Here is a 21,807-nt window from a genome sequence, read left to right as displayed (position 1 = left end):
TCTAGAACAGTCATTTTCACAAGCATCAGGCACTTCCTCCATACCCAAAATAATATTACTAAGTTTGTTTCTATGTGTGTAATTGCCCTTCTGAGGTGCAATTTATTTACTGTGGAGGGAAAATAGTTTCTCAGCTTGTAGAAAATCATTTTCATTTAAATAAAATTCATAGTTAGGGGATTTTTGTAGACTTAAAGACATGGGATGAAAATTGAAGTTTTACGATATATTATAATTTGAATGGAAATGGAGCTATTAGCTTGTGTGTTACTGTGTGTCTTCTGCAGGACTGGGCATGTATGAAAGTCCACTGTTCCTGCCCACTCATGATGAGGAGTCTGGAGGCAGGAGTGTGCCCACCACCCCTCTACAAGTGGCCGCTCCAGGTGAACAGCTGCTCAACTCATGCCCTGTCCTCATGTTTGGTCAACATCTGAATGTTTGTATAACGCTTTGGTTTGTCTTGACAGTGACGGTGTTCACCGAGAGTCACCCGTCTGATGTTTCGGAGACTGCTTCTCAGTCAGTGCCCATGGTGAGCACATCCACCGCCAGCCTGAGTGTGCCAGGAGAGGCTGTGCCAGGAGATGATGGAGATGACGTGTTCGTGGCCGAGGCTGAGAGCGAAGGGTGGGCACTGGTGACAGTTTCATGATTTGTTCATGAGTGGTTGAGTGTTTTTCCATGTGATTGTGTAATGTGTGTGTCTGTGCAGGGTGAGTAGTGAAGCCTGTCTAGAGGGCCAGTTGGAGCTAGATTCTGCACAACCGGCTGATGATGCCAGTCTCCCCTCCACCAGTCAAGAGCCCACGTCTAGTTCTGCAGGTACACAACTGTTAGAACACACTCTCCATGCCAGATAATTAAGATCTAGCCCCGGATGCCAGATGCTGTCAGAAAATGTCTGTTTCTCTGGGTTATCCAGACAACAAGCCAGCGGAGCTGCCCAATAGCCAAACCTGTTAACCAGTCTTTTACTGATTTAACTCCTGTCAATAATGGAGTTGACTGAGAAAGCTAGAGAGGAGCAGAAGCAGTAGATGAAGTAATGGTGATAAAGAAGGAGCAGAGTTTATTGAATAATCTTAGTTGTGTATAATTCAATGCTAATTCCATACCAGGATAAATCCAATGAGTGGTTTTATACCACAAGCAACAGCAATTAGAAAAATTCCTGCTTCACAACATTGTCCAGAGACAATACAGAACTTGAAATGGAGACATTATCTTATCTCTTACTCATAAAAACAAGTGTCGCTTAAATCCACAGTCATAAGAATATAACAATATAGAAACAATTAAATAATAATAAAGCAATAATTATAGAAAAATAGTAATAATAAAATATAAAAACATAATAAAATGACAAATAATAATCAATATTAATAAATCATTAGGTAATAATAAAATGATAATTATATAAATGACTAAATAACCCATGTTGTTGATATGATTAAATAAAATAATTCAATAAATGAATATAAACAAATGAAAATAAAGCACAACACAAATGAATGGTTGCTTTCTTGAAACAACACACATGCTAGTTTGCTACAAGGTTTCTCAGATCCTTCATTAGATTCTTCACAGCGTTGCACATATTTCTTTCTTATTTAGTTATTTTTTCAATTTATCTAATCATCTATTCATTCATCTATTTCAGGCATCTGAATGACAAATTCAAACTCGTTTATTTTGAAATATTTTAAGTAACTGTGATAACTCAGAGTAGTAATAATTGTGGTGGTTGTAGTAGGAATAGTTGTTGTGGGTGTTGTAAAAGTAATTGTTATGGTGGTTGTAGTTGTAATAGTTGTGGTATTGGTAGTGGCTGTAATTGTTGTAGTAGTGGTTTTAGTAGTAATTGTGGTTGTAGTAGTAATTGTTGTTGTTGTAGTACTAGTTGTTGTAATAGTGGTTGTTGTTGTTGTTGTTGTTGTTGTTGTTGTTGTTGTAGTAGCAGTAGTTGTTGTGGTTGTGGAAGTGGTTGTTGTTGTAGTGGTGGTGGTATTAGTTGTAGTTGTTGAGGTTGTTGTAGTAACCGTAGTGTTGGTGGTAGTGGTTGTAGTAGTAATAGTTGTTGTGGTTGTTGTAGTGGTTGTAGTAGTAATAGTAGTTGTTGTGATTGTAGTAATAGTTTTTGTAGTGGTTGTAGTAGTAGTAGTAGTAGTAGTAGTAATAGTAGTAGTAGTTGTTGTTGTTGTTGTTGTACTAGTTGTTGTGGTTGCTGTTGTGGTTGTAGTAGTAGTTGTCGTGGTTGTTGTAGTAATAGTTGTAGTGGTGGGGTGGTTGTTTTAGTAGTAATAGTAGTTATGGTTGTAGCAGTAATAGTTGTTGTGGTTGTAGTAGTAGTAGTAGTTGTTGTTGTAGTGGTGGTTGTAGTAGTATAGTTGTAGAGGTTGTAGAAGTAATAGCTGTTGTGGTTGTAGAAGTAATAGCTGTTGTGGTTATAGTAGTAATAATGTTGTTGTGGCTGTAGTAGTAATAGTTGTTGTGGTTGTAGTAGTTGTTGTAGTGGTAATTGTAGTAGTAATAGTTGTTCTGGTTGTAGTAGTAATAATGTTGTTGTTGTGGTTGTAGTAGTAATAATGTTGTTGTTCTGGTTGTAGTAGTAATAATGTTGTTGTGGTTGTAGTAATAGTAGTTGTTGTTGTGGCTGTAGTAGTAATAATGTTGTTGTAGTTGTAGCTGTTGTTGCGGTTGTAGTAGTAATAATGTTGTTGTGGTTGTAGTAGTAGTAGTAGTTATTGTTGTGGTTGTAGTAGAAGTAGTAGTAGTAGTAGTAGTTATTGTTGTGGTTGTAGTAGAAGTAGTAGTAGTAGTAGTTATTGTTGTGGTTGTTGTAGAAGTAGTAGTAGTAGTAGTAGTTATTGTTGTGGTTGTTGTAGTAGTAGTAGTAGTAGTTGTAGTAGAAGTAGTAGTAGCTGTTGTTGTGGTTGTAGTAGAAGTAGTAGTAGCTGTTGCTGTGGTTGTAGTAGTAATAGTTGTTGTGGTTGTAGTAGAAGTTGTGGTGGTGGTTCTAGTAGTAGTTGTGGTTGTAGTTGTAATAGTGGTAATTAGGTTGTAGTTTTAGTAGTAGTAGTGGAGGTGGTAGTTATAGTAACAATAATGATAATTGTAGCAATGCTAGTTGTCAATATTAGTGGTGGTAGTAGAAGTGAGAGTAAGAGTAATAGTAGTAACAGTTATGGTAGAAATGAGTTATGGTATTATTAGTAATGGTAGTAAGTGCATTAGTAGTGTTAATAGCAGGAATAGTAGTAGCATTAACAACGAGTTACGTATTAATGCAGGTGCAGATTTGTGCATTTTTAAAATAAAAAATGCAGAAAAGAGACAATTTTAATAGTAGTATTGATTTTGGAATTTGACCATAGCAATAACGTCTGTGATATTGGCTGCAAAATAAATGATAACACTAGAAATAAATAAGGATACTAATTGTGGTCTTTTAGCAGGAATGGTAATGGACCCTATTTACAAGCCAGTTTTGACTAGTTTAACGGTCATCATCTTAAATCCTTAAAGGTTAAAAAAATAAATTATTATTTTTTATTATTATTGCTATTTACATTATTTAATATATATATATATATATATATATATATATATATATATATATATATATATATATATAATTATTATTTTATTATTATTATTATTATATTATTATTATTTTATTATTATTATTATTTTTTTTTAATTAACGTATGTACATATGTATATCATCTTTGCATCAAATTACAAAAAAAAACAACAAAAACTAAATACTGTGTTTCTAATGCAGCATCTATGCTGTATATTTGATGTCATTCTCTCGTCTGGTTGCTATTATCTGGCTGTCTCACACTATCACACATCCCCAACCCAAAGTTTTGATAACTCTATCCTCTAGATGTTTTTTTACATGCATTTTATATTTCTCTTTGCTATTTGGGCTTATTCGAACCCAGTTAGAATAAAAAACCTAAGTATCATCTTTTGATACAACGTACTTTTAGAAAAAAATGATGTCCATATATGTGGACTCATGGTCTGAATTTACATAAAACACTTTTTCCTGAATGTTTTTTAATTCATATTTAACATAGAGTACAAACAAATTTTTTTTCCCCATTTTCGACAGTTAAAAATTGTGTTTGGGACATTTCATATGCTGCAAGACAGTGGCAGGATGACACTGCATGTCTGTAACAAAATATAAAACATTTAAAGTATTTTAAATAGCCACTTAAGAGCTAAAATGTGCCGTCCACGCATGTTTGACACTCAAACCCTAGGAGGTTATCATTGTTTATAACTTTTATTATATGAGCAAATAGCCAAAGAGTATTTATTTATTTATTGTTAATAGTAATTATTAATAATAATGTGCATTACTTGTAAAAATAAATCTATTCATAAACGTGTGTACAATCATATTTTACTTTGTTTTATTAACTAAAAATATGTTCTAAACCATATGCAGCCAACATGAATTTAAAAACTATTTGTCACTCTTTATTTTGACACATTTGACCTAATTTCTTATTTGTCTCTTTAGACACTAGTACTAGCACCAGTAGCAGTCAGGCTAAACCCGCAGGCCGACTGCTTCCTCAGCACCATCTGCCCCGGAGAAACCAGCTGATCCGGAGAGGTGAGGAGGAGCCTGTTACTCTTACTCATACAGATACACCACACAGACTGCATTTGAAAGATTTTCTGGGTTTTAATGGAGCAAAGAATATTGTAAATGCATACAGAAGCTTTCAACATATACTGCTGGACATCTGGATGTTTGTTCTGGAGAAACTTGTGAACAAGTTTAAATTTTATTTTGTAGGTTTTCCTCGTGGAGGTCGGGGTCGAGGGCTCAGCAGAGGCTCTCCTTTCTAAATCCAGCCGTGTTTCCAGCGTCTGCCCAGCAGAAACACTGAGCACACATCCATGACTCTTCAAAACTATCAGCTCACTGCTGTTTTATGTTTAATGTTTTGTTTCAGTGTGCTTGAAATCATTGCTTTAGATTAGTTATTTTATATTTTGTGAGTAATCATCCTGATGCTATGTTTTGCTAATAAATGGAGAATCATTGTCGCAGAGCAGCTGCTGGTGCCGTTTGTTTAAAGCTGGAGTTTCAGGCACAGTGGAGCCACTTGATGATGTCATTCTGCTGTGACGAGTGGCTGGCAGGTGCCGTCAAAGCAGGCAGATCGCCGCTGATCTTGACGTTCAAGACTTTAGCTGTAAAAAGCGCAGAGATGGAGTTATTAAATGTGTCACTTCAAATGTCATAATTCAGTTATTACTATTGTACAACTGAATATCACAAACACACTCCACTTTTAAAGGTATGTCATCTTTGTTGCTACAGTGTGCATGTTCACAAACAAGGTGCAGTTTGATGACAGCGTGACTGAGTGTGGAATCATGAGAGTTGTTGTCGTCATTGCACAAATTGAGTGTTTGGGCGTTTACCGTATGGTTTGTGCAAATTGCTCTGGTTGAAAAATATTTGGAATTATGTACGCACATAAGTCAGCAAGATACATATAACACTTCTAGTGGTTTGGGGGTATTTTGATACAAAAAGTCTTACAGATTTAATTCTACAGGAAATACTATGTCTCCTGCAAAACAGAATATTGTCACTTACGCCAGGAGAAAACAAGGTAATCAAAGCCATCAGACTTCCTGGGGTTTGGCATGGACACTGCTGATGACACAGCGCTGGGGAAGCCCTTCATTTTCAGCTTGATGTTGATCTCCCCTGATAGCTGGATTTCTGTCAAATGATACATAACACATTTTGTATCTTATTAATTGTTGCAGTTACCAATAAAAATAACGGTTTAACCCAAAATGAAAATTTATGAACACAAAGTGAAGTTTAATTATAAACTAATTTCGAGAGGATCACATGATTATGATTGAACACGGCTGGTTTTGCAATAACTATGTATGATCCACCAATCAGACGATTCCTAACCCACTATAAAGAGCCAGGGTTTATCCTACAGTCATCTTCGATTTAAAATCTAAATTTAGCACTACAGTCAAACTCTCATGCAGCAGCATATCTTTTCATAACAATCATTTTAGTCATCAGCTCTTATCAAAAAGGGGGAGTTCTCGAGATCTACCTGAGCTCAAAGCTCCCCTCTCGCCCTGCAAACGGGAGGGAGCCCAGGGGTCTCTCCTGGAACAGCATGCCAAACTTGCTTATAATCAATCATCAGCTAAGTGTGAACTCTTGAAAGAAGATATTTTGTAGAATGCTGGTTGCTGGGACTTATTGACTTTTTTGTCCTACTATGGAACCAGCATTCTTTCAAATATCTTTCTTTGTGTTCAACAGAAGAAAGAATCTCATAAAGGTCTGGAACGACATGAGGGAAAATAAATGAAGTGATTTTATTTTTTGGGTGAACTAACCCTTTAAGAAAACGATCTGCTGAAATAAAACTTCTATTTATATTTTAATGCTCCATTTCTTTTCCCATTTGGAATACTGCACTTGTGGGGTGAGCAGAACTAAAAAATATTTATCCATGTTATATTTCAAGTTGCCACTTTTATTTCAGTGACAGATTTTACAATATTTCTGTCTTTCTGTTTATAGTGTTCATTACCCAAAACAGATAAACCTTATTTTCTGTAAAATCTGATTTTTTAAAAATATCTTCAATGCACTTCTTAATACAAATTCTTGTAACACCTCAATTAAGAGCTAAATTGAGATCACCTGCTTGTTTGCCATTTTTGGAGGGCTTGTCAGTATTTTTAGACCTCTTTCCACTGCAATTTGGTCCACTTCCGGGAGGAAAAGAGAGTTTCTGAACTTTACCCCCTAAATAGAAAATACAAATCATGACAAACATTCTCATTTCTAAAGACTCCAACCAAACACAGGAGGCAGACGGCTCTCTTCAGTACCTTTCTTGAAGAAGTAGACCGACTCTGGCCTCTTTCTGGTGGCCGGGACTGGAAGAGCAGCAGTGATGTCACCGCTGAGCCCACCGAAATCCTGCGACATGGATCTGGGATATCCAGACTCCAAAACACCATTCTCAAAACTCCAGTAGCTGTCACCCTTAGTGAGGGAAAATATACAGTTTAGCCAGTTAGCAAAGGTGTGTAAAATATTTGAAATCATTGTACTTGATGACTGCACTCAAGTGTTATATTTGGGGATTTGTACTTTACTGAATTAAAAGTACAAGTATTCTGAACTGTAATCGAGAACACTTCTGACGATTTATTATGTTTATTTATTCTTAGCATTTTATTTTCTTCTATCATATGCACATTAAAGGTGGCACAGTGGCCCAGTGGTTAGCATGGCAAGAAGGTTGCTGGTTCGAGTCCTGACTGGGTCAGTTGGCATTTTAGTGTGGAGTTTGCATGTTCTCCCCGTGTTCGCATGGGTTTCCTCTGGGTGCTCCGGTTTCCCCCAAAGTACAAAGACATGCACTATAGGTGAATTGGATGAACCAAATTAGCCATAGTGTATGTGTGTTTCCCAGTAATGGGTTGCAGCTGGAAGGCCATCTGCTGTGTAAAACATGTTGGAATAGTTGTTGGTTCATTCCGCTGTGGTGACCACTGATAAATAAGGGACTAAGCTAACGAAAAATAAATAAATGAATAAATATGCACATAAAATTTGATAAGCAGAAAATATGCATGCTTAAAGAGATAGTTCACCCAAAAATAACAGTTCTGTCATCATTTACTCAAACCTGTATGTGTTTTTTTTTGTTGAATACAAAAGATATTTTGAAGAAAGTTGGAAACCTGTAACCACAGACTTTTCTAATCACGGTATTTGTTTTTCCTACTATGGATGTCAATGGCTACAGCTTTCCAACATTTTCCAAATATTCTTTTGTGTTCAATACAATAATAATAACACATCAAATGTTTTTATTAAATTATTGGGTGAACTATCCCTTTAACATGCAAGATCAAGTGCATTGTTTCAGCTTGTTAAACAGCTCTCTGCTTCTACAGCTTAAAAATGTCTCTAAATGACAATTAAAAAACAAAATTGTAAGAAATTTGATCAGCCCCTCATAGAATAAAACTAATAGCAATTTACTCAAACACAAACATCATAAATCCAGAACATCCACACAAACATTTTCAAGTCTCTTCGTTATTTTGCGTAGCTTTATTTCTATTAGTTATCTGTTAAGTATACTGGTGTGTTTTTTGTTTTTTTATTTGATAAATGGGATGTTTCAAGTCTCCCAAAAGTGTTTTAAAGGAACATTCTGTGTTAAATTAGTTGTAAATTTTGCTTAGTAATTTTCAAGGATAAATAGCATTGAGAAAGAACAGAGTATCCCTTTAAATGGGTAGAAAATTGACTCACAGTTCCAATCCTTTATGAGCCACATGACCAAAAATACATTTACAGGTGAAGTCAGAATTATTAGTCCCCCTGAATTATTAGCCCCTGTTTATATTATTAGCCCCCCTTCCCAATTTCTGTTTAACAGAGATATATTTTTTAACACATTTCTAAACATAATAGTTTTTATAACTCATCTCTAATAACTGATTTATTTTATCTTCGTCATGATGACAGTAAATAATATTTGACTAGATATTTTTCAAGACACTTCTATACAGCTTAAAGTGACATTTAAAGGCTTAACTAGGTTAATAAGGTTAACTAGGCAGGTTAGGGTAATTAGGCAAGTTATTGTATAACGATGGTTTGTTCTGTAGACTATCAAAAAAATATATAGCTTAAAGGGGCTAATAATTTTAACATTAAAAAATGTAAAACTGCTTTTATTCTAGCCGAAATAAAACAAATGAGACTTTCTCCAGAAGAAAAAATATTATCAGACATACTGCGAAAATTTCCTTGCTCCGTTAAACATCATTTGGGAAACATTTAAAAAAGAAAAATAAATTCAAGCGTGGGCTAATAATTCTGACTTCAACTGTAAGCAAATGTAAAAAAAGCTTTTAATTATACAATTTAATTATAGAAGTATTTGATTAATAAGTATTTAAAATGTAAATGTGTTTTTTCTCAAAAATATATATTTTTATAATGAGATGACTTTTTTGTTTAACTATATTGAATTTTCCTTTAATGCAAAGTGTAATTGCCAGAGTAATTGGTGGTTCATTCCACTGTAGTGACTCCTAATAAAGCAGGGATTGACCCAAAGGGTAGTGACTTTATGAAGAAAGCTGAAAACAGGTAACTACTGACATCCACAACTACATACATTGTATATGTACAACTGCATACATTGTAGCAAAAAAAAAATACCATGGAAGTCGTGGTTACAGGTTTCCAACACATTTCAAAATATCTGCTTTTGTTGCAACAGAAATAAGATGAACTATTTTGATGAACTAACCCTTTTGTTGTTAACCCAAACCCAATTGTTGTTGTTTGGACTCTATAGATGTTTTTGGCCTTTGCCATTGTCATTTTTGTCTCTAACTCCACGTGATGTCTATCTTACAAATTACTTTGCATTGAAGGAAAAATCTACATAGTTAAACCGAAATGTCCCCGCATAAAAATGTTAATTTCTGAGAAAGAACACATTTACATTTTAAGTACTTAAGTAATAAAAGCTTTATTTTTTACACTTACTAAGGTGTATTTTTGTTCATGCAGCTGAAAGGACATCCGTCACATATAAAACATATGCCAGAATAATTGGTGCCAGAGTAAACTGTGATGAGCCCTAATAAAGCAGGGACTAGATACATGAGTAAGGTAGTGAGTGAGTATTTATGGCCTGATACTTTTAAATTCATTTCCAAAATACTACAAAATGATACTCTCAAGTAAAAATACAGATAGTATTTTCAATTGAGAGTATCATTTTGTAGTAATTTCTTGACCCACGGTTGCAAATACAATTATTGACTTTGTTTTGGGTGTTCTTCAGTACCTTGATGATGTAAGTCTTGCCCTGGCAGTTGCAGCGTGTGAAGGCCGTGTCGATGGGTGACGGGATGCCCAGTTCTTCAGTGATTCTGCGAGCAGGACCGGCTCTTCTAGTCTTGGGGTTTAGCAGCCAGAAGAAGTGACCTGAGATGGACAGGACTTCACTTAATGTCTTTAAGTGAAAACTTAAGATAAGAATGTCTTATCGTCATACTCCAACAGTATGGTGGAAAATGCAGAATGCGTACCTCTGAAAACAATGATGGAGCCATTGAAGAGAGCAGCCATTCCATCTATGACAACTCCACTGCAGAGATTGGGCCCTGAGGCACAGAGATCAACCCTTAATATCCTTCATCAATAATTTGGAAAAGTTAAGATTTAGATTTAACCAAGCTATAATGCAAAAACAATAAAATCAGAAAGGTAACAAAAGAAAAATAAACACACACAATGTTAAAAGCTAAATTATCAACTCTTCTGTGAAATTTTAACAAATTATAACCAATTTCTTTTGTCTTTGTCATGATGACAGTACATAACATTTTACTAGTTAGCCATTATTAATACAGCACCGATTCAGCATATTTAAATGAGCATGTGATTCTTTCAGTCAAGACACTGGGGCTGGGCGGATAAGATGTGTTATTGGAGCATGTTTTACAAAAAATGGCGGTTGCATTTAGTTCAATGTGCCATTTTTTGTAATTAGTTCTGCAACGTAATAGCAATTTCTGAGTGAAATTTATTTGTATATTTTGAATTATTCTTTGTAAAAATGATCCCAGGTGGAAAACATTCTCCCTAAAAGAAAAAAAGTTAAAGATAAAATAATCAGCCATCCTGTGAAATTTGAATTATTTTTCAAATATTTCCCAAGTGCTGTTTAGCAGAAAGATTCTTCAACACATTTTTCAAACACAACCTTTTTAAAAATTTCTACTAACAAATTTATTTAGTCTCAGTAAATAATATTGTTTATCCCTTTAACTGCTTCACCAAGAAAGACATTTTTTGGATTGCATTTCTTAACTCCTAATGTCGCTAGTTAACAGACTCAATACATTTTTTTTCAACACATCCGTCTTTCGGATGAGACATTAAACCGAGGTCCTGACTCTCTGTGATCATTTAAAAATCCCATGGCACTTCTCGTAAAGAGCAGGGGTGTAACCCCCCTGTCCTGACCAAATTCCTTCCAAGTGGATGCTGCACCCCCCTTTATGATTATGAAGCGCTTTGGGTGTATGGCCATACACAATAAATGTACTATATACAGTTGAAGTCAGAATTATTAGCCCCTGAATTATTAGCCCTCTGTTTATTTTTTTTCCCAATTACTATTTAACGAAGAGAAGATTTTCACATTTCTGAACATAGTTTTAATAACTGATTTCTAATAACTGATTTCTTTTATCTTTGCCATGATGACAGTAAATAATATTTTACTAGATATTTTCAAGATGCTAGTATTCAGCTTAAAGTAACATTTAAGGGCATAAATAGGTAAGTTAGGGTAATTAGGCAAATCATTATATATCGATATTTTGTTTTGTAGACCACAGAGTGGAGGAACTATGATGTCCATTTGTTTGCAAAACCCCCGAAGTGAGTTAGCATTTTAGCAGTTCCCTCGTCCAAAAGTCAATGGGTTTTTTGAATGGGATTAGAATGGGATCTTTGCCATGATGACAGTACATAATATTTGACTAGATATTTTTCAAGACACTTCTATTCAGCTTAAAGTGGCATTTAAAGACTTAACTGGGTTAATTAGGTTAACTAGGAAGGTTAGGGTAATTAGGCAAGTTATTGTGTAATGATGGTTTGTTCTGTAGACTATTGAAAAAAGATTAGCTTAAAGAGGCTAATAATTTTGACCTTAAAATGGTGTTTAAAAAATTAAAAACAGCTTTTATTCTAGCCCATATAATACAAATAAGACTTTCGCCAGAAGAAAAAATATTATCAGACATACTGTGAAAATTTCCTTGTTCTTTTAAACATCATTTGGGAAATATTTAAATATTTAAATCTAATAATTCTGACTTCAACTGTAAATACACATTACTTACTGACATCCCATAAATTCAAAAATATCAGCCTATACCAAATGTTTGATACATTGGTTTATGGTAAAAGTACTGGAATTAATACATATACTATAAAAATATGAAGCATAAGACCAATTTATTTAAAAACATAATCAAAATAAAACATTTTTGAATACTAAACCATGTTCAGCTTTTGACGTATACCATAAATCTTTTTTGTTTGTTTTTTCAATAAAAATAAAATCAGGTGTAGTAGTGCAACTGAATTATGTTTTTTAATTTTTTGGTAAACCAACAAAAAACCATTATTTAAAACAGTCATTCTTTAAATGACCTTAACAGTCATTAATTAATTAATTAAAAAATATATTATAAGTAATACTTGGAGAATATTTAAAAAATAATCAATTTCACAGGTCTAATGATTTAGCCTTTAGAAAATGAATATGTTAAATAATTATAATAAATAGTTTAAAATATTTCTAAATGGTGGTGTTCATTTCAAATGTACTAGCAGTTTCATACCTGGTCCTGCAGGGCTGCTGTCCGCTGGGGCCTGCGCAATGTCTGCAGGAGTGCTGGGTTTGCCTGAACTGCTGGACGGCCCGTCTGCTTGCCCGCTGATGGAGAGGGACACCTGCACCGGGACAGCTAGTGGATTCTCAGAGGAAGCTCCTGCTGGCTGGGGCGGAGCAGCAGCAACCAAATCTGCCAGAGGGAATTCAGAAGGACTGGAAGACAAACCTGTTACAGCACGTGAGTCATTCAGTTTATATTCTGAAGCATGCGTTAAAACTTACATTTATTCATTAACCAGACACTTTTATGCAAATAAAGAAAAAAGAAACACTTAAAATTACCAGAGAGTAGCAATATATATGTATATATGTATGTGTGTCTTGAAAAATTTTATTTTAGCAGTATTAGTGTAAGTAAAATTAAATGTAGGTTTGTGTTAGGGCTGCACAAATGTATATTGTGATAATAATATATGCAATATATGTATCACTAACACGTGTGAAAAATTACATTTATTTTATGCAGGGATTGTTAATTTGAACAAGCAGATGGGGCCTTGCTGTCTTTATCCCCACCTGCCCAGTATCTGTAGTTCTGCTATTGGCTGGAGCAGCCCAAAGGTGAACCCTGCTGAAAATAAATACTAATGGTGGGAGTCAAGTCAAGAGAGGAAATTGACAACAGCCATTCAGAGTCAGATTGTCTACTGAGGTTTTTACTCATTCATTCATTTTCTTTTCGGCTTAGTTCCTTTATTAACCTGGGGTCGCCACAGCGGAATGAACCGCCAACTTATTCAGCTATGTTTTACGCAGCGGATGCGGAACCCATCTCTGGGAATCATCTATGCACACTTATTCACACACATACACTACGGACAATTTAGCTTACCCAATTCATCTAAAGAGCATGTCTTTGGACTTGTGGGGGAAACCGGAGCACCCGGAAGAAACCCGCGCGAACAACATGCAAACTCCACACAACGACAACTGATCCAGCCGAGGCTTGAACCAGCAACCTTCTTGCTGTGAGGAGAACGTGCTACCCACTGCGCCACCGTGCAGCCCGGTTTTCAGAGCTTTAAAACAGTGTTTCCCAACCCTGTTCCTGAAGGCACACCAACAGTACACATTTTCAACCTCTTCCTAATTAAACACACCTGAATCCACTCATCAGAACATTAGAAGAGACTCCAAAACCAGACAATGGTGAGTTCAGACTGCATGATTTTCAAAGTAGTCATGTCACGGATGTTTTCACACTGCATGACTATCTGGGCTAGCATTTCGTCGCTGCTTTGTTTACACAGCAAGATGGATCGGCGATGAGGGGTTTCATGCTGCATGACTTTTCAATAAGAAGAATCGTCAACAACTTTGTCCAAACTACGTCTCGCAACCAAACACACACAAGAAGTCACATAGAAACAACGCGAGGTCACGTAGTATTTCTTTTGTTATTAACTACATAATGAGAAAGAAGCTTTGTGGTATTGCTCAGATGACACATCAAACAGACACGGTGCTCCTGCCAAATTTCCATTAGTTTTTCCTCCGTTTCTTGGGTCCAAATAAACTGAAAATGAGTGCTTTTAACTTCTCTCCCAAACTCCCGCTGGCCTGCAGATACCTATACTAGTGGATGCTGCTCTGATCGGCTGTAGGTAATCGTCGATGTTATTTTCAATCAGAACACATTTTAATCAGAACGCGGCATGATTTGAATCGCTGACAGCATGCCAAATATCTCACTGGTGTCGGCGACTCATCGGCAATTCTCTCAGGTCGCGTCTTTGATAGTTCATACTGTGTGATTGTTACTTGCGTGAACGAGCACCAATTTGCCTGTGATTTCAGGCATTTGTCGGCGATTTCTCAAAACCTGTCGGCGAGCCAGAATCGGGGTTAAAATCATGCAGTCGGAACTCGGCGTAAGGGAGACATACAACATATGTACTGTTGGTGTGCCTCCAGGAACAGGATTGGGAAACACTGTTTTAAAATGTTAAATGTTTGCACCTTGACAGTTTTTATTCTGAATTATAATTATTTAGATCTGAAAAATATCATTTACCTGTTTATCATTACATAAACTAATAATTTTTAAAAAAGCCTAAAAAAGTTGCATTTTTCTAGGGAAATGTTCTATCCCAAAAAAATATTGTTACTGCAATAAACAACATTACATATCACACAATTTTTCAATATGGTGCAGCCCTAGTTTGTATTAATATTGCCGGCTCAAAATAATGAATTTTAATAGATTTATTCTTTTTTTTAATCAGTCTGTTACCAGGGATGTCAGAGGGAGAAGTATATGGGCCATCCTGTGACAGAGCGCCACCAGCAGGAAGGAGCGGAGAGTCAGATGGAGTCATCAAATTATTCAGTCCACTCCCTAAAAAAGTTACATGCTACTGATAAAAATGCATTGGTAATTTTTTTATCAACACAATTAAACTGGTAACTAGCAAGCATGTGACACTAAAGATATTTAAATAATGCAATTTCAACGATCAGTTTTTGGTTTTGAGGAAAATATTAAAATCTGTGCACTCTCCGAAATAAAGGTGCAAAAGCTGTCAATGGGGCAGCACCTTTTCAAAAGGCATTTGTAGGTTCCACATTAATACCTTAGAGGAACATATTACACAAGACGATAGTGTATCTTTGAAAGGTTTAAGTGCTAACATGTAGCCTACCTTTTAGTTACCAAAAATGTACACTTTAGATACAAGAATATATCTTTTGAAAATGTAGGAAAAAGTAACTGAATTATTTTTCAGAAGCAAATGGATTAAGAATGTGAAAGAAAACATGGTAATTTCAAGTTCTCAATCCATTGTCATTTTATAATCTTATAATAATAAATAAATCTTAATAAATTACAAACTAAATTTCTCTAAATGTGTTGCTGTTCAACAGCCCGCATAAAGACAGATGCATTTAAAACAGTTTTCAAACAAATAATACTATTTACCTGCATAAATCTCTCAAATTAAGACTTTCAAATGAAATGTGAACAATGTTTCATGTTTTAATGGTGCATCATTATGCATACATCTTTACGTTTATAATCAAAATGTACTAAACATTTAGTTTATTTCATTAGAGTCAAAAGCAGACCTGAATGCATAATTCTTTATAATTCATAAAGAAATGTGTGTGCTAAATCAGGATATTAGAATGATTTCTGGAGGATCATCTGAGAGGAAAGACAAGTAAATGCAGATTAAGAGTATAAAAGATTCTTTCAAAGAAAAGAATACATGTTTGGTGTTATATAAATATAGTACACATATATTTGATGTGAGCTCACCATATCTCATCACATCTGGGTTTTGTTGAGCTGCAAGACATGCTGCGATACACTCCTCAGTATAATCTACAAAACAGCAAATAAAAATACATGTTGTCTTTATTCAGTCTCCAGTCAGACTGCATCCCCACTGTTTCTTATTTCTAGAAGAAATCATCTGTTAAAAGATGAATGCTGCTCGATTTTTACTGAATTCATTGTCAGATTCACTCTTTATGATCCATCTCCAAAATGAAATGTATCTGCACCTTTCTCCTCACTCTCACAACAGTCTGAAAGTGCTTAGGGGTCACATAGGCTTCAGGAAACTTTTCTTCCCAGTTAGTGTGCACTTAAATCACTGTAGTTCCTATTGTTCTGGATTAGAATCTGCTGTGAAGTAAGAACTAATTTAGTGTCCCAAATGGTGTTCCTAGTACATCAATAGTTTTAGAACTATATATAAAAATAAAGTTCCTCTGGTGTGAAAGGCCTTATAATGACTTTCTGAACAGCACCTAGAGCAGGGGTTCCCAAGCTTTCCAGCCCACGACCTCTAAAGTAACAATGCCAAGTGGGGCTTGCGACCCCCACTATTTTTGAAGGTGGTAATAAACATAAATGATAAACACATAATGGCTCACACACATCAATAGGCCTATATAAACACAAGCATATTGGCAGCACAAAAAAGTGCAACAGTCTAATTTTTGTATAGTCATTTATTCATGTGTTTAATTTAACCTCACCTAATGAGACTGGTGGGATCTGCTGCAATTGACTTGATATTGCTGTGTTGTTAATCTAGCGTAAAAACACCAGGGGTCATGAAAAAGATATCGAAAAGGCCAATAGCTTTTTTAGGTTATTAATAAAATATGGTAATTTTAATAGATTATTAACAGTTATTCGATTTTTGGAAATCCCCAAGAGACTCCCTCTCAGTTTGTTTACTTTGAGAACCACTGATTTAGAGTTTCTACTACACCCATTCAGCCCTAATGGCTCCCAAAAGCTGCTTTAAACAAACAAAACAAAACAAAATTTGTAGTGGTAATGAAAAGAGAATTAAATAAACATTAAAATAACACCTGTTGGTGTGTTTGGTTTGGTGCTTCTTGGAGCTTGCAAATGGGAAACAGCATCTAAAAAAGACAAGAATGCAGTCAAAACAGACATGCAATTGAAGTATGATTGAGAAAATCTGGGTCAAATATGAAAAGAGTTAGTGTTCATCAAAACAGTAGGTGTTAAACAGCTTTATTATTTCTTTGCTTACTTTTTGTCCACTAAAATGTGTCTTTTTTAATGAATTTATCATACATTTGTAGAAGTAAGAATGAAGGTTTGCTAATAATCATTAGTTCCCTGGGTCAGTAAAATCGATAAAAAGTGTAGTCATCATACCGCAGTGTGTGCTGTAGTCTGGGCAGCAGGTGTTGTGGAGAACACAGCCTGAATCACACTCACACTGACGGCCACGGCGGAACGGCTCACCACAGCGACCTCTGCAGGACTCACCTGACAATTACGCAACAATTATAGAACAAACTAATCTAGTATTTCACATATTAAACATGAATTTTTCAAGGCTTTTATCATGTCAATGTTGGAATGTTGAAAACTGGTAAGGTAAGCACTGACATCCATAGTGTGAAAAACTAATTGTACTCAATGGTTATCGGTTTCCTGCTTTCTTTAAAATAACTTCCATTATGTTTGGAGCCAGTTTGGAGCCAGTGAAGAGTGAGAAAATGATAAGAGAATATAAATTTTTGGCTGCACTATGCCCTAAAAATAAATGCATTCTAAAAATGTCCATCTATGGAGCCAGTTGTATAAACATAGACAACATTGATTTATTCATTTATTCATTCATTCATTCATTTTCTTTTCGGCTCAGTCCCTTTATTAATCAGGGGTCGCCGCAGCGTAATGAACCGCCAACTTAACAAGCATATGATTTACACAGCGAATGCCTTTCCAGCCGCAACCCAACATTGGGAAACCATAGAGAACATGTTAAGAATAATTATTTATGACATGCAAATTGGGACAGAGCATTTGTCATATGATCTATTTTGAAAAAGTTAACAAACTTACTTTAAAAGTTATAACCAGGCTTTTTATAACCAGACTAACTTTTTAAGACGCAGTTTATGAAACCAGCCCCAGGTTACACAAGTCTATCTGCTGTGAAGCCTTTAGTAATGTCAATAAAGTAAATGTAAAAATATGTGACAGCCTCTTGAACCAAATTATAGATTTATTCTCAGTTTTATTTTGCTTCTTTAAACTGTCTGCTCTACCAGATGGTTGACCATATTTTGACTGTTTTAAATAATGACTCTTAAGGTCATTTAAAGAATGGCTGTTTTAAATAATGGTTTACACACACAGCATTGTTGGATTAGAAAAAAATCAAACAAACATAATCCTGTTGCACATTTTTTTTTTTTTACAATAAAACCAAAATCATGTTAAATGAGAATCTGAAATATTTTATAGCATACTTCAAAAATAAAGATGACTAAGTATTCAAAAATATTTTATTTAGATGATATATTTTTTAATAAATTGGTCTTACAGTTCATATTTTAGAAATTACAGGATGTGTTAACTGTGCATCGAGTGTGTTAACTAGTGACATTAGGAGTTAAGAAATACAATCCAAATATTTGTTTCTTAGTGGGGTAGTTAAAGGGTTAATAAAATGTTTAATATATAATTATATAATACATTTTAATATTTAGTCTCTAAATTATACGAAGACTTAAAAGCTTTGTACTTCAATATTGTATAGTACAAAACAACGTTTTTTTTCTTTTGGACTTTGTCTAAAGGTTCTATAAACATCCACTAAAAATGTATAATATATAAAAACAATACATAAATACAAATAAATATATTATTTGTAAGCTTAACAATGATAACTCATTTATTTTTTTCCTGTATAATTCAGTTAAAATGATCCTGTCATTTCAAATAAACAAAAAAATATAATATTGGAAAATTAATGGAAAAAACTTAAATTAAATAATTACAGTAAAATCATAAAAGTTTTTTATTTATTTATTTTTTTATTATTAAAATATAAAACAGTATTAGAATACATTTTAGCATGAAAATTGGTGAATTGGATTGGGAACTGAAGAAAAGGTTTTCAATGAATGTTGTAAACCAAAATGTATATTTTGATTCATCAAATTCTATAAATAAAATTGGATACCCCATTGGCCTAAATCTTCATAAACCACCCACCCACCCAATTTATATTATAGATGTAGCTACTGACAGATATATACATAAATTGTGACAAGATTTTTTTTTTTACCATTTTACAAATATTCACCAATATGTAAGTTAGTAACAAAGCAGTGAATATGAATTATATTCATAATTATTGAATTTTATTCAGAATTATATTGTGATGAGGCATTTACTTGCGGTGCAGACGTCCTCAAAATCCTTGCAGCACTCCCCATGAACAAAACAGTTGTAGTCACAGTTGCAGATGTGTCCACGACTGAACGGCTCTCCACATCTGCCCACACAGCTGCCTGTGTAAAAAACAATAACACACCACTCACTCATCCATTATTGAGTAAATAAACTTGATTAACAAGTGAAAAGGTTGCGAACATATACTTTCCATGATAACTTCCTATTCTTAATAACTCAAAAAAATCATGTTCGAACTCGAACTCGAAAGGAGATTAGAATTATTACATGCCCAATACTGTATTAATCTTAATCACAACGTGCAATGTTAAAATTTTCATTTGTGAATTTTCCAAAGAAGTCTCCAATTCATTCAAAGGTAAACCGGAACTAAAAATACACTGCATTGTCGATGGTGGAAGTGAAGTGACGTCGTTGTGAAAAGGGTCTATCTATTCAAAGCAGAACTGACAAAAATCCAGAAAACAGCGACTCACCCTGAGCAGCAGTCGACGGCAGGGCAACACAGACCAGAGCCAGAAGAGACCAAAGCACGGTCAATCCAGTCATCATGATGACACTCAATCACACAAACACCTGTATATCTGACTGACAGAGACAACATCGTCACACACCTGTATATCTGACTGACAGAGACTACTTCGTCACTAAACACTGAAGCCTGTAAGCTGCTTGACTGAAACATGAACAAAATGAACACCCATGTCACAAGTTAATTTAATGTGAAAGTGTACTGAATGGATCTGTACTGTTTAAATGAAAAACACAAAACAGTAACAGCCCACATGAAAAAAAATTGTGTTTTTAAAACATACTTTAGTAAAGTGTATTATATATTATAGTATTTACAACTCTGTTAATCAATGCTGCAGAATATAGTAGATTTAACTAGTGAACTGATAAACTAATAAAGTAGCCCTTTCATTTAGATTTAGTTTAGATTTTCTGCATTAAACTGTTATTGTACTAAAGATAGCTGTATAAAACTGCAATATGCAAAAATACAGTACACCATCACAACAGATTAAATCTAATAATTGCTATTATAATTCTAAAACATTTAAATATTTACCATAAATTACTTTTAATGGCTTTTTTTTTAATTGGACGGTGCAATCTGCATAACATGACCTACACATTTTGACCGTGTAGCCAGAATATGACACTGTTTCTCCACACACTGTTGTTTATAAACACATTTTATGTTGTTTTAAAAGCATTTATTAGTACAATGTTAGCAGCAAAAATCCACTATAATGGTTTGATATAATATATCACATATTGTTTATCACTCCTAACTTATGATTTTTGTAAATGTTGGTTACAATTTATTTTCAATTTTGGAAAATGCACAGGAAAAAGGAGACAATTAAAACAATAAGCAATTACAAAATCAACCATTTTATCATAGGTTATTACAACTGCAGTATTATTATTTTTTTAAATTATTGTGCTGTTGTAAAACCATGGTTAATTTGTGGTTGCTGTGGTTTTATTACAAAAATATATACAGTTGAAGTCTGAATTAACTGAGAGCAGATTTTCTCAACACATTTCTAAACATAATAGTTTTAATAACTGATTTCTAATAACTGATTTATTTTATCTTTGCCATGATGACAGTAAATAATATTTGACTAGATATTTTTTAAGACACTTCTATACAGCTTAAAGTGACATTTAAAGGCTTAACTGAGTTAATTAGGTTAACTAGGAAGGTTAGGGTAATTAGGCAAGTTATTGTATAACGATGGTTTATTCTGTAGGCTGTCGAACAAAAATATAACTTAAAGGGGCTAATAATTTTGACCTTAAAATATTTTATAAAAAATTAAAAACAGCTTTTATTCTAGCCGATATAATACAACTGAGACTTTCTCCAGAAGAAAAAATATTATCGGACATACTGTGAAAATTTCCTTGCTTTTTTAAACATCATTTGGGAAATATTTAAAAAAGAAAAAAAATTACTTCAATTAAGAAATGATAATAAGGCAAAATAAAGCATCACATCTGTTGTACTTCATAATAATTACATTATTCTTATGTTAAACGTAAGCCACCTGTTGATGAGGTCTAATTATGTCATAATATTAGTACAAATTCAGCTTAAACTTATTTCAGATGCTCACTGCTCCTCATAAAGGGTTTTAAAATTATATACACATTTACAATAATTTAAAACGGTAAACATAACAAATTTCACAGTGCAAAATCTGAGTGTTAAATGCAGAAAAAGACTTACCGAAGAGAAATGTCTGTTGAAATGTCTGAATCTTGTTCTGTCCTTCTGGGTTTCCTTCTGTCTCTTTTATATCATAGGACAGCTGGATTTCTCATGTTGGCCAGAAAATGTAATTAAGCACCCAGCCCAATTAAAGGATGATGATGTAAAGATCTTACCTCCCACACACACGCACACGCACACGCACACACACACACACACACACACACACACACACACACACACACACACACTAAGTCATACCTATGTCATTATACAACTTTGCGTCCTAAAGCCACACATACCTGTACACACACACTTTGGGTTTTTATTTTGGGACT

General features: G+C 34.3%; 2 protein-coding genes across 2 annotated transcripts in view; one reads left to right on the top strand and one right to left on the bottom strand.

Annotated features, from left to right (window-relative positions):
* The window catches only part of tpra (translocated promoter region a, nuclear basket protein), a 55,772-nt gene extending 50,856 nt beyond the window's left edge, over positions 1–4,916 (top strand). The window contains exons 47-51 of the mRNA XM_056474583.1: positions 288–386; positions 471–630; positions 716–825; positions 4,544–4,639; positions 4,826–4,916. Of these exons, the coding sequence (XP_056330558.1) occupies positions 288–386; positions 471–630; positions 716–825; positions 4,544–4,639; positions 4,826–4,878 (518 nt within the window). The 3' untranslated portion in view covers positions 4,879–4,916. The remainder of the gene's footprint in view (positions 1–287; positions 387–470; positions 631–715; positions 826–4,543; positions 4,640–4,825) is intronic.
* On the bottom strand, positions 4,692–21,560 carry prg4a (proteoglycan 4a). The gene is made up of 14 exons (XM_056474561.1): positions 21,488–21,560; positions 19,719–19,830; positions 19,224–19,340; positions 17,188–17,301; positions 16,872–16,925; positions 15,802–15,867; positions 14,776–14,880; positions 12,490–12,708; positions 10,159–10,233; positions 9,915–10,054; positions 6,919–7,075; positions 6,728–6,832; positions 5,639–5,767; positions 4,692–5,226 (listed from the first exon to the last, which is right to left on the bottom strand). Exons 2-14 carry the CDS (start codon positions 19,792–19,794, stop codon positions 5,120–5,122), a joined length of 1,464 nt encoding a protein of 487 aa, XP_056330536.1. The 5' UTR covers positions 19,795–19,830; positions 21,488–21,560; the 3' UTR covers positions 4,692–5,119.
* Positions 21,561–21,807: the final 247 nt, after the last annotated feature.

Source organism: Danio aesculapii, chromosome 2 (assembly GCF_903798145.1).
Source record: "Danio aesculapii chromosome 2, fDanAes4.1, whole genome shotgun sequence".
NCBI classification, from domain to species: Eukaryota; Metazoa; Chordata; class Actinopteri; order Cypriniformes; family Danionidae; genus Danio; species Danio aesculapii.
The sequence above is the reverse complement of the archived record's forward strand: the minus strand, read 5'-3'. Positions and strand labels throughout refer to the sequence as shown.

Bases quoted from the DNA above. Each gene is read 5' to 3' on its own strand.
- prg4a (XM_056474561.1), bottom strand. From the start codon at position 19,794: ATGATGACTGGATTGACCGTGCTTTGGTCTCTTCTGGCTCTGGTCTGT. The intron at 16,926-17,187 runs GTATGATGACTA...TGTCTTTTTTAG, and splicing joins AGACTACAGCACACACTGCG to ATGCTGTTTCCCATTTGCAA. The intron at 10,234-12,489 runs GTATGAAACTGC...TCTGTGCCTCAG, and splicing joins CAGCAGCCCTGCAGGACCAG to GGCCCAATCTCTGCAGTGGA.